Here is an 11,989-nt window from a genome sequence, read left to right as displayed (position 1 = left end):
CACACACACACACACTCACACGCGCACACACACACACGCGCACACACACACACGCGCACACACACACACACAGTCTAAGTCTCAAGTCATTCAGCGCCAGAAACGTCAATGTAAACTTAAGCACTGCTCTCTGAGTGTTGATCTCCGACCTGACACTTGCTCTGATTATATGTTACTGCCTCATTCATTCGTTCATTCTCTCCAGCAATGTTTTGGTTTAATATACTTCTCAGGCTGTGATCTGTGTTCGAGTGGCTCTATGAAAGCACACACACACTCATGCAGTGAAGCGGTTCAGATCCAGCGGCTCTGATGGGCTTTGCAATCTTTCTGTCTCAGCTGTGCTTTCATAAGCTGCTCTGAACATAAAGCTGAAGTTCATACTCACGTATTGCGCCGTCTCATCCGTGTCCCTCTAAAGGCACGGCAGCAGGACGACACGCACAGAGATGTGAGAGAATCAGTGATGACCAGGCGGCGCGTAGGAGGAGGAGAAGAGGGTGAGATTCATTTAGTGAAAGGACAGAATGGACGAGCAGTGAGCAAGAGAAGAGATGAAGTGAGACGCAGAGTGAGATTCATTCAGTGTCTGTTCATTCAGATCAGACTGATTCTGTACAGGCAGTATAAATAATACATAGCATTTATTGTTATTTTGAAAGCAGTTTTGGCCAGTATCGTGTAAAAAGCTTGAAAGTTTTACGAAACTGCATCCATGACCCATTTCACTTCTGTCATGTGATGCATTTCTGAGCAAAACGAGATATTGAATGAGAAATAAATATAGGTCAGGCCGTGATTTTCTCCTGCTGGACTGATGTGAAAGTGTGTTTCATATCAGAATGTGAGTGTGGATCTGCATCAGAAGCGTAATTCAGAATAACGGCTGCTGATGAGACGATCACAGGAAGATGAGGAACACGTATTAAGAAAGGAAATAAGATCAATTTTACATTTTATGTTGACTGAAAACATGAATGAATAAAGACCCAAAAGCAACAAAACCTCACCATATATCATCTTAGATGAGGTCATTTGTAACTTGAATGTGCCAGTCGATTCCAGTTATTTTACCTTTATTTTTAACGATCACATTGTTTTAATTTATCATCATTATCATAAACATTATATTGTGCTTTGCTATTCTTTTACTTACCTATAGTGGCTAACGAATCGTAAGTCTTTACCAGAAAAGCAAATCAAGGTTGAATAATGGTCATATATTGCTGAGGGTGCGGCGCGGTCTGCGGGGTCATGACCTCACCTGCTCATCGTCCAGCATCATGTCTTTGATGCGCGGCAGGCCTAGCGACTCCCCGTGCTCCATGCGCGCATAGTGAACCTGGTAACCACGGATCTGCCCGTTCCGTTGCCCTGGAAACACGGTGCGCCACGACACTTTAACAGACGTGCTGTTGATGGGCTGGACTTCCACCTGACGGGGCGGAGCTCTGGGCACTGCGCACACACACACACACACACACAGCCTAGTCTGACGTCACTGCAGAACCTTCAAAGAACCAGTACAAAACATCCTCACACGGCAGCTTTAGGGTGTGTTCACACTTGTAGTTCAGTGTAGTTCTCTTGGTCCAGACCAACAATGACACATTTAATTCAGGTTTGCTCAGCAGTTACACTGTCAATGATAAACGGCTTAAAGGGGTCATGAACTGAGAAACCAAAATTCCCTTGATCTTTTGACATATAAGAGGTCATTGTACTATAAAAACATGCTGTAAGTTTCAGAACTCAAATCTTTGTCATTAGTCTAAACCAGCTTATACTGAAGGCAGTCAGCCAAAACTACAGCTTGTGGAATGTTCTACTCTATGATGTAATAGTGTGGATAAACCCCGCCTCTGCAGAAGATTAACGCCTGCTTCTACATCGCTGCCTGTTTAGCCCCGCCCACTGATTCGCACATGTAGTGTTTAGGAGAGAGGCGAACGCGGGTCTACACAGAAACTAAATGATAAAGATGCTCCGAAGACGACAAGACACTGTGCAGTGCCAAGTTGTGTAAAAACATCGCCTTCCTTCAGATCCCAACGTTAGAAAAGAGTGGATGAACTTTATTTTTAATGAAGTTCCAGACCGCGTCAGTGAGAACTCCTTTGTTCACTTCATTTTACAGCGGATTCGTTTACAAACAAAGCACAATTCAACGTGGGATTTTCAGAAAGACTGAAACTAATAGACGATGCTGTCGACTACTGGATCTGACTGTAATGTCGCAACACAAGTGTAACTGTTTTCATGACGTGATCACTACTGCTTTGTCTGTTAAACAGTTTGATGTGAGTATTTATGTGTTTTTAACCTAAATCACAGCAGCGTCCATCTGTGAAAGATGTAGACTGTCAATCATACACAACTGTTAGCCAATCACAGCAGTGGGTGTTTACTTCCGACTCTACAATCCTCCACGCCTATCCAAACAGCGTTCTGATGAGGAGGGTTAAAACAGGACAGAAAATAGCTTATTACTTGTAATTTTCAACCAAATTGAAGTGAGTTTGGGCTTAAAACAAAAACAAACATCTGTCAGTGCTTAACTTTATCCACAGGGAAAACAAGCTTATTTTTCTGAGCCCACTGGCAGATGTTTTTTGCTGGTTGAAGCAAAAACTCTGTTTTTATTGATGCATGTTTTTCAGAAAACAAGACTTAGTCCCTTAAGTCATTTTGCTTTAAGTAAATGTTTAGATATTTGTGCTGGAAAACATGACAAAAATACTATGTGAGAAAATAATGTTTTGCAGTGTGCCAAGTGTGAACACAACCTTAAAGAACTCAGAAGCCAAAAGGCTGATCTGAAGAACCTTTAACAAAACATCAAGATCTCCAAAGAACCACCTGAAGAACCTAAACAGACCTGAAGAAGAGGGATCTAATGCTGGACCACTGATATGAGATTTTACCATCTTCATCCGTTCTGCACTCTACAGCCGCGCTCTCCGGTCCGCCGCCCTGTGCCGTGATCGCCGCCACAGTCACGCGGTACCGACTCCAGCGCCGCAGGCCCGTCAGCAGCGCCCGGCCCGTGCCCGGCTCCAGACGCAGCGTCTGCGGGGACTCACCACCGCTCCCGTACCGCACCTCGTACCCCAGCGGCTCCTCCACGGCCGGGGCCCAGCTCACCGACAGCGAGGTGGAGCCAGCGGCGGAGCAGCGGAGATCGCGCGGGGGAACCGAGGGCTCTGACAGGAAGAGCGGAGGAGCGGAAAAGAGTCGAAAATAAAACACAGTAAGGAAAGATCATTGAGGAAGGTGGAGGAGGGTAAAGAAACAGAAATGAAGCAAAATAAATCAATACAACATAAAGACGAACACAGAGGATGAGATTCACAGGCTGCAAAAATAGTGTAGATGGAAACAGATCAATAAAACTAATTATGAGGCTCGAATTACATTCAACTTGAGAGATAAATGATGCAAACAAAGGAAGAATGAAGCAAAATGAAATGAAAGATGTGTTGTGATGCAGCGATGGAGGAATAAAGCGCCTGTCTGTCACGAAACAAGCATCCGATCAACATATTGACCAGAACAAACAACCTAATTAAAGCACCGCCGAGCCTGTAACCGATAGCAGCGCTGTTGCCATGGAAACACGCTTGATGGATGGAGCGACGCTTCGGTCCAGGATCAGAATTCCTGACCAGATGGTGACAGACGGTCCGACTGAAACCCATCGGGGTTACGGAGGAGTTTCTGTTTACAAAGTTCCTCCTTTAATTAGAAATCTGACGAGGTTCTGCAGCTCTGTGTATAAGCTGGGTTTCGTAAAACCAACACTCTAAAAGATCTTCTGTGTGTGAACATACATATAAGAACAATACATGTTATGCATGAGATCCACACACTTCACCTCCTACTCTTATAGTGAATAATCAGGATGAATAGCATTTGTCTTCCTCAAGTTTCTGATCACTCAACAGACATCAGATAAAAGCGTCTGCTAAATGAATAAATGTAAATCTGCCTGACGACAAAGTTACAGCTTTGTTTTAATAACCCTGTAATGTCAGAAAGCATCTGGTGAAAGCAGAGCATCGCTGCACTGACTCTGATCCCAATCATTCTGACGTTTGTACTCGAGCGGTTGTGAGCGCTAAAGCAAAAGAAATCACAAAAACTCGACTGGATGCAGATCTAATGAGAACAAAACAACAGAAACTAGAAAATAAGGAATCAGTCTGGAAAACGTGTGAAGAGAAGCTGATGATGTAGAGTACATACCTGCTCCTGCGTACGGCATACGGACCTTCTTACCATCACACACACACATTACACTGACTCACACACACACACACACAGTTGCCTTAAGCATTTTTTTCTGAGCTGAAGTGTCGGCCGAAAATGAGCGTATATAATTGTGGGTATTCTCTGTCATTAATACTGCGGTTAATGTGGGGCTTTGGTCTCCGTCAGTGTAATTGACTGAAACCTTTCCAGACGAACGGCACAATGAGAGCTGAGAGAGTTATTAAAAATAACAAGGGATCCGAGACGTTCTCAAAATCAAAGTGATAAGGTTCTCGCCGCATTTGGCTCCACGGACCCCACGACCGGCCCCTGTTCTCTGCACACACACGCTCGTGTAACACAATAATTAAACTGACTTGGAATAATTAAATTATCTTTATAGAATACGACATGTAAAAATGACCTGCGGCTGTGTAATTGCTTTCAAAAACTGTTATCTGCACCAATGTCAGAGGAAGTGCGAGGATAATTGGGCTCATGTGCGTTTGTGCTGGAGCCTCGGTGAGATGCTCAGAACTTCAGCACAACCTACAGACTCACAACTGACGCTACAGCAACATGCTGGACCAGAGAACAGCTGAAAACCCCACAGACAAGAACACCCTGGCAACCACATAACAACACACCAACATCTGCTCAGAACACCTGAGAAAACGCATAGCAACAGCTTGGCAATGACCCAGAGTACCCTAGAAACTATCCACAACACCCTAGCAACCACTTATAACCACAGACACCCCTTAGCAACCACTCACAAACCCTAATAACACCCTAGCAACTGTTCCCAAATGCCTAATAACACCCTAGTGACCGCAACACCCTAACAACTGTTCCCAAACACCTAATAACACCCTAGCGACTGCAACACCCAAGCAACTGTTTCTAAACCCCAAACAACACCCTAGCGACCGTAACACCCTAGCAACTATTCTCAAACCCCTAATAACACCCTAGCGACCAAGTATAACCACCCACAACACCCTAGTAACCACAAAACCCTAGCAACTGTTCCCAAACCCCTAATAACACCCTAGTGACCACAACATCCTAGCAACTGTTCCCATACACCTAATAACACTCTAGCGACCACAACGCCATAGCAACTGTTCCCAAACGCTTAATAACACCCTAGCGACCGCAACACCCTAGCAACTATTCTCAAACCTCTAATAACACCCTAGTGGCCATGTATAACCACCCACAACACCCTAGCATCCACAAAACCCTAACAACTGTTCCTAAACCCCTAATCACACCCTAATGATTACAACACCCTGGCAACTGTTCCCAAACCGCTAATAACACCTTAGCGACCATGTATAACCACCCACAACACCCTAGCAACTGTTCCCAAACCCCTAATAACACCCTAGCAACCATGCATAAACACCCACAACACTCTAGCAACCACAAATGCTAGCAACTGTTCCCAAACCCCTAATAACACCCTAGTCACCACAACACCCTAGCAACTGTTCCCAAACACCTAATAACACCCTAGCAACCATGCATAAACACCCACAACACCCTAGCAACCACAAAACGCTAGCAACTGTTCCCAAACCCCTAATAACACCCTAGCAACCATGCATAACCACCCACAACACCCTAGCAACCACAAAACCCTAGCAACTGTTCCCAAACCCCTAATAAAACCCTAGCAACCGCCTCTAACCACCTGAAGCGGATCAGAGCTCAACCTCACAACCTGTAATATGGTAAACTGGTGAAAAGCCCCCAAAGCACACAAATATAACAAAAGCACACCATTAACCTCTCTCACTGCCATTACTCTGAGCTGTTTGGTGACCATATGCTGTTTGTGCAGCTCAACTAAAACAGCCCAGAACACAACAGAACAACTTCAATTCATACCGTTTGTCTGCAATCAAAGGAAGTTCATCAGAGTGTCAAAGTTCAACACTGCAGGACTGTGTTTGATATCCAGACTCAGTCAAGCTCGATCAGACGCAGTTCCATTCACAGATCCGGCTATCAGGATGGTTTAGTGGAATAATGAGAAGAGTCTTATGGACCGCGGCGATGGTTCGTCATCCTCACTTACCGTTAACCGTCCTGGAAAACACAAGCTTTACCAGCAGTACTGAAGAGCTGCATGACACCTAAGAGGAGCACTTCATCATCAGCACAGACACAACATCACACACACTGCTGGAGTTACGATCACTTCACTGGGTCCTGAGCTGAAAAGACATTAAACTAAAGGAGGAAAAGACGAAAGAAAGAGGTAAAAGGGCAGAAACTGAAAACACAAATCCCATCCAATCTGGTGGTGGCTTTAACTTCTGCTTGTTTTTCAATCATCTACTGGAAATACTTGTGGACATATACATCTCACACACCAATGCACTTCACAATGACACATAGATGGACAGACAGATGGATGGATGGAGGGGGAAAGATGAATAAACAGATTTGGGGGGAATTCAACCACTTTTGTGCCCTGTGCACTGGCAGCCAAGATTGCGTTTCTCTTCTGTTTTCACTCTGAAAATGATGACTGAGAAACTACAGATTAAACATCCAATCAGGGGGATTCATACTCTACACCAGCCCCGCCCCCTTCCCATCCAGACCAACAAAACCATCAAAACCAATCAAGAGTCACAGACAACAGCAGAAGGCATTGACTGCAGCTGTGGATGGAGAAACCGAGGGAGGTTTGGTGCAGAGAGATGTTACTGTGACGTACACCGTAAGAAAACAGACTGTCAGGTGAAATACGGTAACAGCAAAGTCTTTTTAAGGGGTCTCACACATACTTGCTTGTGCCGTGCGTTGATTGATCTCGTTGGTGAACGCGCCGATGCCTTTATTGGAAACGGCAGCCAGAGAGAAGGTGTACTCAGTGTTGGCGCGCAGACCCTCCACCACATACGATGTTCTGGGCTCAAAATTCCTCTTCTCCTGTTTGTTTGAAAGATCAAAGACTCTTTTGTTTACATTTATGCATTTAGCAGATGCTTTTATCCAAAGTGACTTGCAATTTTTCAATATTTGAACAATCAGGGTCGGAGCTAGAGGGTGCCCCCACTTTGCCCCCCCGGCCTATGATTTGAAGGCCAAAAGTGTTTCTTATGGCGCTTTTCCACTGCGTGGTACGACTCGGCTCGGCACGGCACGGTTTGCGTTTCCACTGCAGTTCAGTACCGCTTTAGAGTGGGTGGGATTATTCACATGTCATTGTAGTTGCGCCGCCTCTACTACCACGACTCCTAAAAAAACGTTTTCATTCCGCGTCGCCCCATCAAGCTCTCGCTGGATCCGCTCCTCTGCTATCAATGAGAGGAACGTCTGTTCTTCCTCAACAGACAACAAAACTTTTTGGTTGTTAAAAAAAGGTGCGCTTGTTCAAAACAGTTGCGTTCGATCCTTCGCTGGCTGTGCTGATTTAAATCTAGCGGTTCTTTTGTGTTTGTGGCACTAGTTCAGTGACGCAGGTAGTGACGATTCTCTCTGGCCAATCCGTGATCTGCAGAGTTTACACGTCACGTTTTGGTAACGGTACGGTTCACTTGGAACCCCAACCGAGGTGGTACTAAAAAAAGTACCAGGTACCAGGTACTGTACCCAGTGGAAAACCCCCAAAAAGTGAACCGTACCAAGCCGTACCATGCAGTGGAAAAGCGCCATTAGTGGAGCACATTCTCACCTGAATGCCGAGCTCTGGAGCTTTGTAGATGAGTTCGTAAGCTTTCACGGGCTCTTTGGAGTAAGCAGGTACCCAGGTTAACTCGACGTTGGTGTCGGTCACTTTACCCACCTGGAACTTCCCTGGCTGCCCAGGAACTGAAATGCAGATCAGGAACGCATTATAAACCTGCTTTAAAATAGAGCACATCATTCATTAATGGAGTGACACAAAGGGCCAGTTTTACTAAACGGGCAAAATTAGTGCAAGAGCGCAATTCCAAAACAGCGACAATGGGTGTGGAAATTTCTGCGGGTGATTTACTGTCAATGTGCAAATTAAAGAACACAGACGCAACATCTCATTTACATATCGACCAACGCAATATACCAAGCACAGCACAAATTAGCGTAGTCGCAAATAAGCAGAGCCGATACTCATCAGGTGCGGGTGATCTACTTACAACACAGGCACAAAATAGTTTAAGACATTATGCCGCAAACGTTAGTAAATCGCATTTTAATACTCTACTCCCATAAATTTTGATTGAAATTTTGAGTCTGAAAGGGAAACTCCTACAAATGGATATTCAATAAGGTCAGGTTTAAAAATAACTGTCCATGCCTTTTCAGTGCTAATTCTTCACATCTTTAGTAAATTCTGACAGTACTAGTTTAATGCCCATAGGTGGGCTTCACTGAGAGTTGCATATGGATGTGTATGATCACAGGAACGTGTTAAGGTGTGGTCACATTTATGGTTTCTCTGGGGTGAAATCCATTCATTCCAATAAGAATCTGTGTGATCACTTGATTCAGCTCAAACTGGGATTCAGCCAGCCAATGAACAGAAATATGCTTGGTTTGAAACTTACTTCTTTGTGAGCAGTGCTTCATGCATCTCTATATTATTGACAATGGATCTGACTTCTCTTTTTCAGCTAACGTGACAGCACATTTGATCTGCAGGAGTGTATTTCCTCAATCGACTGTTTCTCTACAACTCACCTCCAGGTCTGACTTTGACGTGGACGGGGTCAGAGAAGGGCCCATCTCCCACGGACGTAAACGCCAGCACACGGATGGTGTACGTCTCGGACGGCACGAGGCTGTGGATGGCCGTTATCATGCTGTCCTGAACGTTGTGGATCTGCCAGTTGCTCATCGGCTGCGAAGGGTCCATGGTGTAATAAACTCGGTAGCCCTTGATCAAGCCGTTGGGCTCCTCCGGCTCGTCCCAGCGCACCATCACTGCGTTCTGTGATAAGATGCGCGCCTGGATGTTCCGCGGCGGGCTGGCGGGCGCTTGCTCTCCGGTCCGAGCTTCCACTTTGTTGCTGGGTGTCCCCTGACCGATGGTGTTGACGGCGGACACGCGGATCTCGTACTCGGTGTTGGGGTACAGGCCGCCGATGCTGTAGCGGGTGGTGGTGATGGAGTCCACCGTCTCGTACTTGCTGTCTGGGGATTTGGCACGGTACTGGATGATGTAATAGGAAACAGGGTCGGGGTTACCGGAGTCCCAGGTGATGGTGATGCTGGTGGGGGTCGTCTCCGTGACGACAGGGGTGCCAGGAGCTCTGGGCAAAGCTGCAAAGAGAGCAGAAAAGTGCACTGCTCAAAGGTTGATCATTCCTCAGGAGATTCACAGTTAAGTTTGAGAGATTGTTGAGATCTCTTCTGAACTCTACAGGAGGATACACCAGAAATTAAGGGTCTGAAAAGCAGGATATTTCAAGGTTTTCTAGGTTAAACAAACAAGATATCTAGAGATCAATATGGGCCGCTTACAGAATGTCTGGAAACTCATGCTTTTGCTTCAATTTACTTTTGGGGAAGATTTGCAAATTTGTAAGTCAATAACATAATTGTGACCCATACAATGTATTGTTGGCTATTGCTACAAATATCCCCCAGCGACTTAACACTGCTTTTGTGCTGCAGGGACACACACATATATATATATATATTTTTTAATATTATTAATATTTAAGAAATTTAAAATAATTTCAAAATGAATTAATAAATGTGTATAATAAACATACTTTTACTTTAGATGACAACGTCTTGATTATTACAGTATTTTTCACAAATAAAGAAATATTTTAAATATATATATAAAAAAAGGAGGTAAACAACAGGGCACTCAGTAATCTGGGACGTTTGTGTGCATTAAGAATCTTTTTTTTTTTCAGCTAAAGCCAAGGTAAAGGTTCAACTAAAGCTAATTTTACATACAGCACACATTGAAAATGACATGAATGGCTAGTGAATAAAGCGCAACCTAGATTGAAACCACGAGTTTAAATGACCTTTCCTTACACTTAACAATAACTTGTGCCACGGACTCAATGATTCCCAGGCTGCTCATGGCGACGCAGGTGTAGTTGGCCGACTCGCGCACGCCGTTCAGCTCCAGAACGTTTCGTCCCACGGGCATCTCTTCCTCCGGCGTCAGGTCCTCAGAATTCAGCATCCACTTCACGTAGGGCATCGGAGAGCCGACCGCGACGCAGGTGATGTTCACGCTGCCGCCTGGCATGATCTCGTGGCTCACGGGAGGGATGGTGAAGCGAGGGGGAACGCGCCGAACTGGAGCACAAACACAAGGAAACAGAGGAGGACCAGGTAACAATGACAGAAAATGAACGTTCTGGTGAAAGACTCATATTCAAGCTGGCAATGCATCATTACAGCTAAAAGGACAAGTTGCTAAATATAAGCGCTGGCTAGCAGATGGAACGGAATAATACTGTGTAAGGAGCCGGAGAATCTGAATTCGAGCTAAAGGTCAAAGCCGTGTTTTCGCCCATTTCTACAGGCGCATCTCTCCATCGTCCTCGTTACGTTCACAGACATTTCTGCGAGGATGAAAAACACAGGCGTTTAACGCAGACGCTTCTCTGTTCTCATTCTGAGCTCAGCTGGGAGGCAGAGAAACTGTAATGATGCATATTTATTAAAACCCGCTCTGTCTGAACGAGCTCGATTTCGGTCCGCTTCCCATAAGCCTTTAGAAACCTAAATGAGATGCTGCTGCCCTCAGGGACGACGGAGAGCGACCAATGAAGCCTTTTCAAGCTCTGTGATCAATGGCTGCAGATATCGGCTCTATAGACCCGCGCTGGGAAAGGGGCTGGTTTCGTTCGAGAGCTGCATGGGTCACCTGCATGCCTGAACACGACACGACAGCATCGAGGGAGACCGCTAAACACACACACACACGCAAACCTAACAGCCGTGAATCATTTCTGCACCTACTAGTCAATATGTTAACTAGCGGCTTGGAGCATGCTACAAAAAGGCCATAAAACTAGTCCAGTGCTTCTCAACTGGTTTTGCTACATTGAGACAGAACCCTGTTACAGTTTTTTTTCAGCTGCTTACACAAATAACCTTCACTCGTCACACAGTTTCTGAAAGCTGACACTCAAACAGCAGAAACACACCAAATCTGCAAAACCAGACACTAATACTGGATCTTTGACTCGGTTTTCAATTTCATTTTGCAAAACACAACACACTATTCTCTATGTAACGCACTAAAATCTAACAGGAATTAATATTATGGCAAAGCTGTTTGCAAATGTTTGCTTTTGAGACGTGTTTGTGATATTTTGAATGCAGCGCTTCATTTTGCAAAAGATGAGAGGCATTTTGCGTGCAATTCTTGGATTTGTGTGTAAAGTTTTGAAAATGTGTGTAAGCAGCGTGTGTGCGTGCGTGCGAGTGTGTGTGTGTGTGTGTGTGAGTGAGTGTGTGTGTGAGTGTGTGTGTGTGTGTGTGTGTGTGTGTGTGTCTGCTGCGATATTCTAGGACAAATCAGATTCTTCTGCAGCAGAATCTAACGCTCCGCAGGGAAATACTGTGTTTACTCCTGGAAGATCTACATCTGACTGCGGAAATAAATAAATAAATAAAAGAGACGGCGAGCAAATGTGAGAAACGATGGAAGTTATGCTAATCCACTGAGTTAACGTGGAGCGCTGCCAACCCCGCATCCAGAAACAGAGATGAAATGCATGAGAGAGAGAGAGAGAGAGAGAGAGAGAGAGGGAGGGGGAGA

General features: G+C 45.1%; 1 protein-coding gene across 1 annotated transcript in view; it reads right to left on the bottom strand.

Moving 5' to 3' along the window:
* The window catches only part of LOC107569086 (receptor-type tyrosine-protein phosphatase S-like), a 93,144-nt gene that overhangs the window by 39,106 nt on the left and 42,049 nt on the right, over positions 1 to 11,989 (bottom strand). Inside the window, exons 9-15 of the mRNA XM_016255082.1 lie at positions 10,246 to 10,515; positions 8,932 to 9,513; positions 7,946 to 8,082; positions 7,056 to 7,200; positions 2,925 to 3,203; positions 1,265 to 1,458; positions 389 to 415 (exon numbers count right to left, since the gene is read on the bottom strand). Coding sequence (XP_016110568.1) covers positions 389 to 415; positions 1,265 to 1,458; positions 2,925 to 3,203; positions 7,056 to 7,200; positions 7,946 to 8,082; positions 8,932 to 9,513; positions 10,246 to 10,515 — 1,634 coding nt within the window. The remainder of the gene's footprint in view (positions 1 to 388; positions 416 to 1,264; positions 1,459 to 2,924; positions 3,204 to 7,055; positions 7,201 to 7,945; positions 8,083 to 8,931; positions 9,514 to 10,245; positions 10,516 to 11,989) is intronic.

This window comes from Sinocyclocheilus grahami, unplaced genomic scaffold, assembly GCF_001515645.1.
Source record: "Sinocyclocheilus grahami isolate Dianchi unplaced genomic scaffold, SAMN03320097.WGS_v1.1 scaffold1310.1, whole genome shotgun sequence".
Classification (NCBI taxonomy): Eukaryota; Metazoa; Chordata; class Actinopteri; order Cypriniformes; family Cyprinidae; genus Sinocyclocheilus; species Sinocyclocheilus grahami.
The sequence above is the reverse complement of the archived record's forward strand: the minus strand, read 5'-3'. Positions and strand labels throughout refer to the sequence as shown.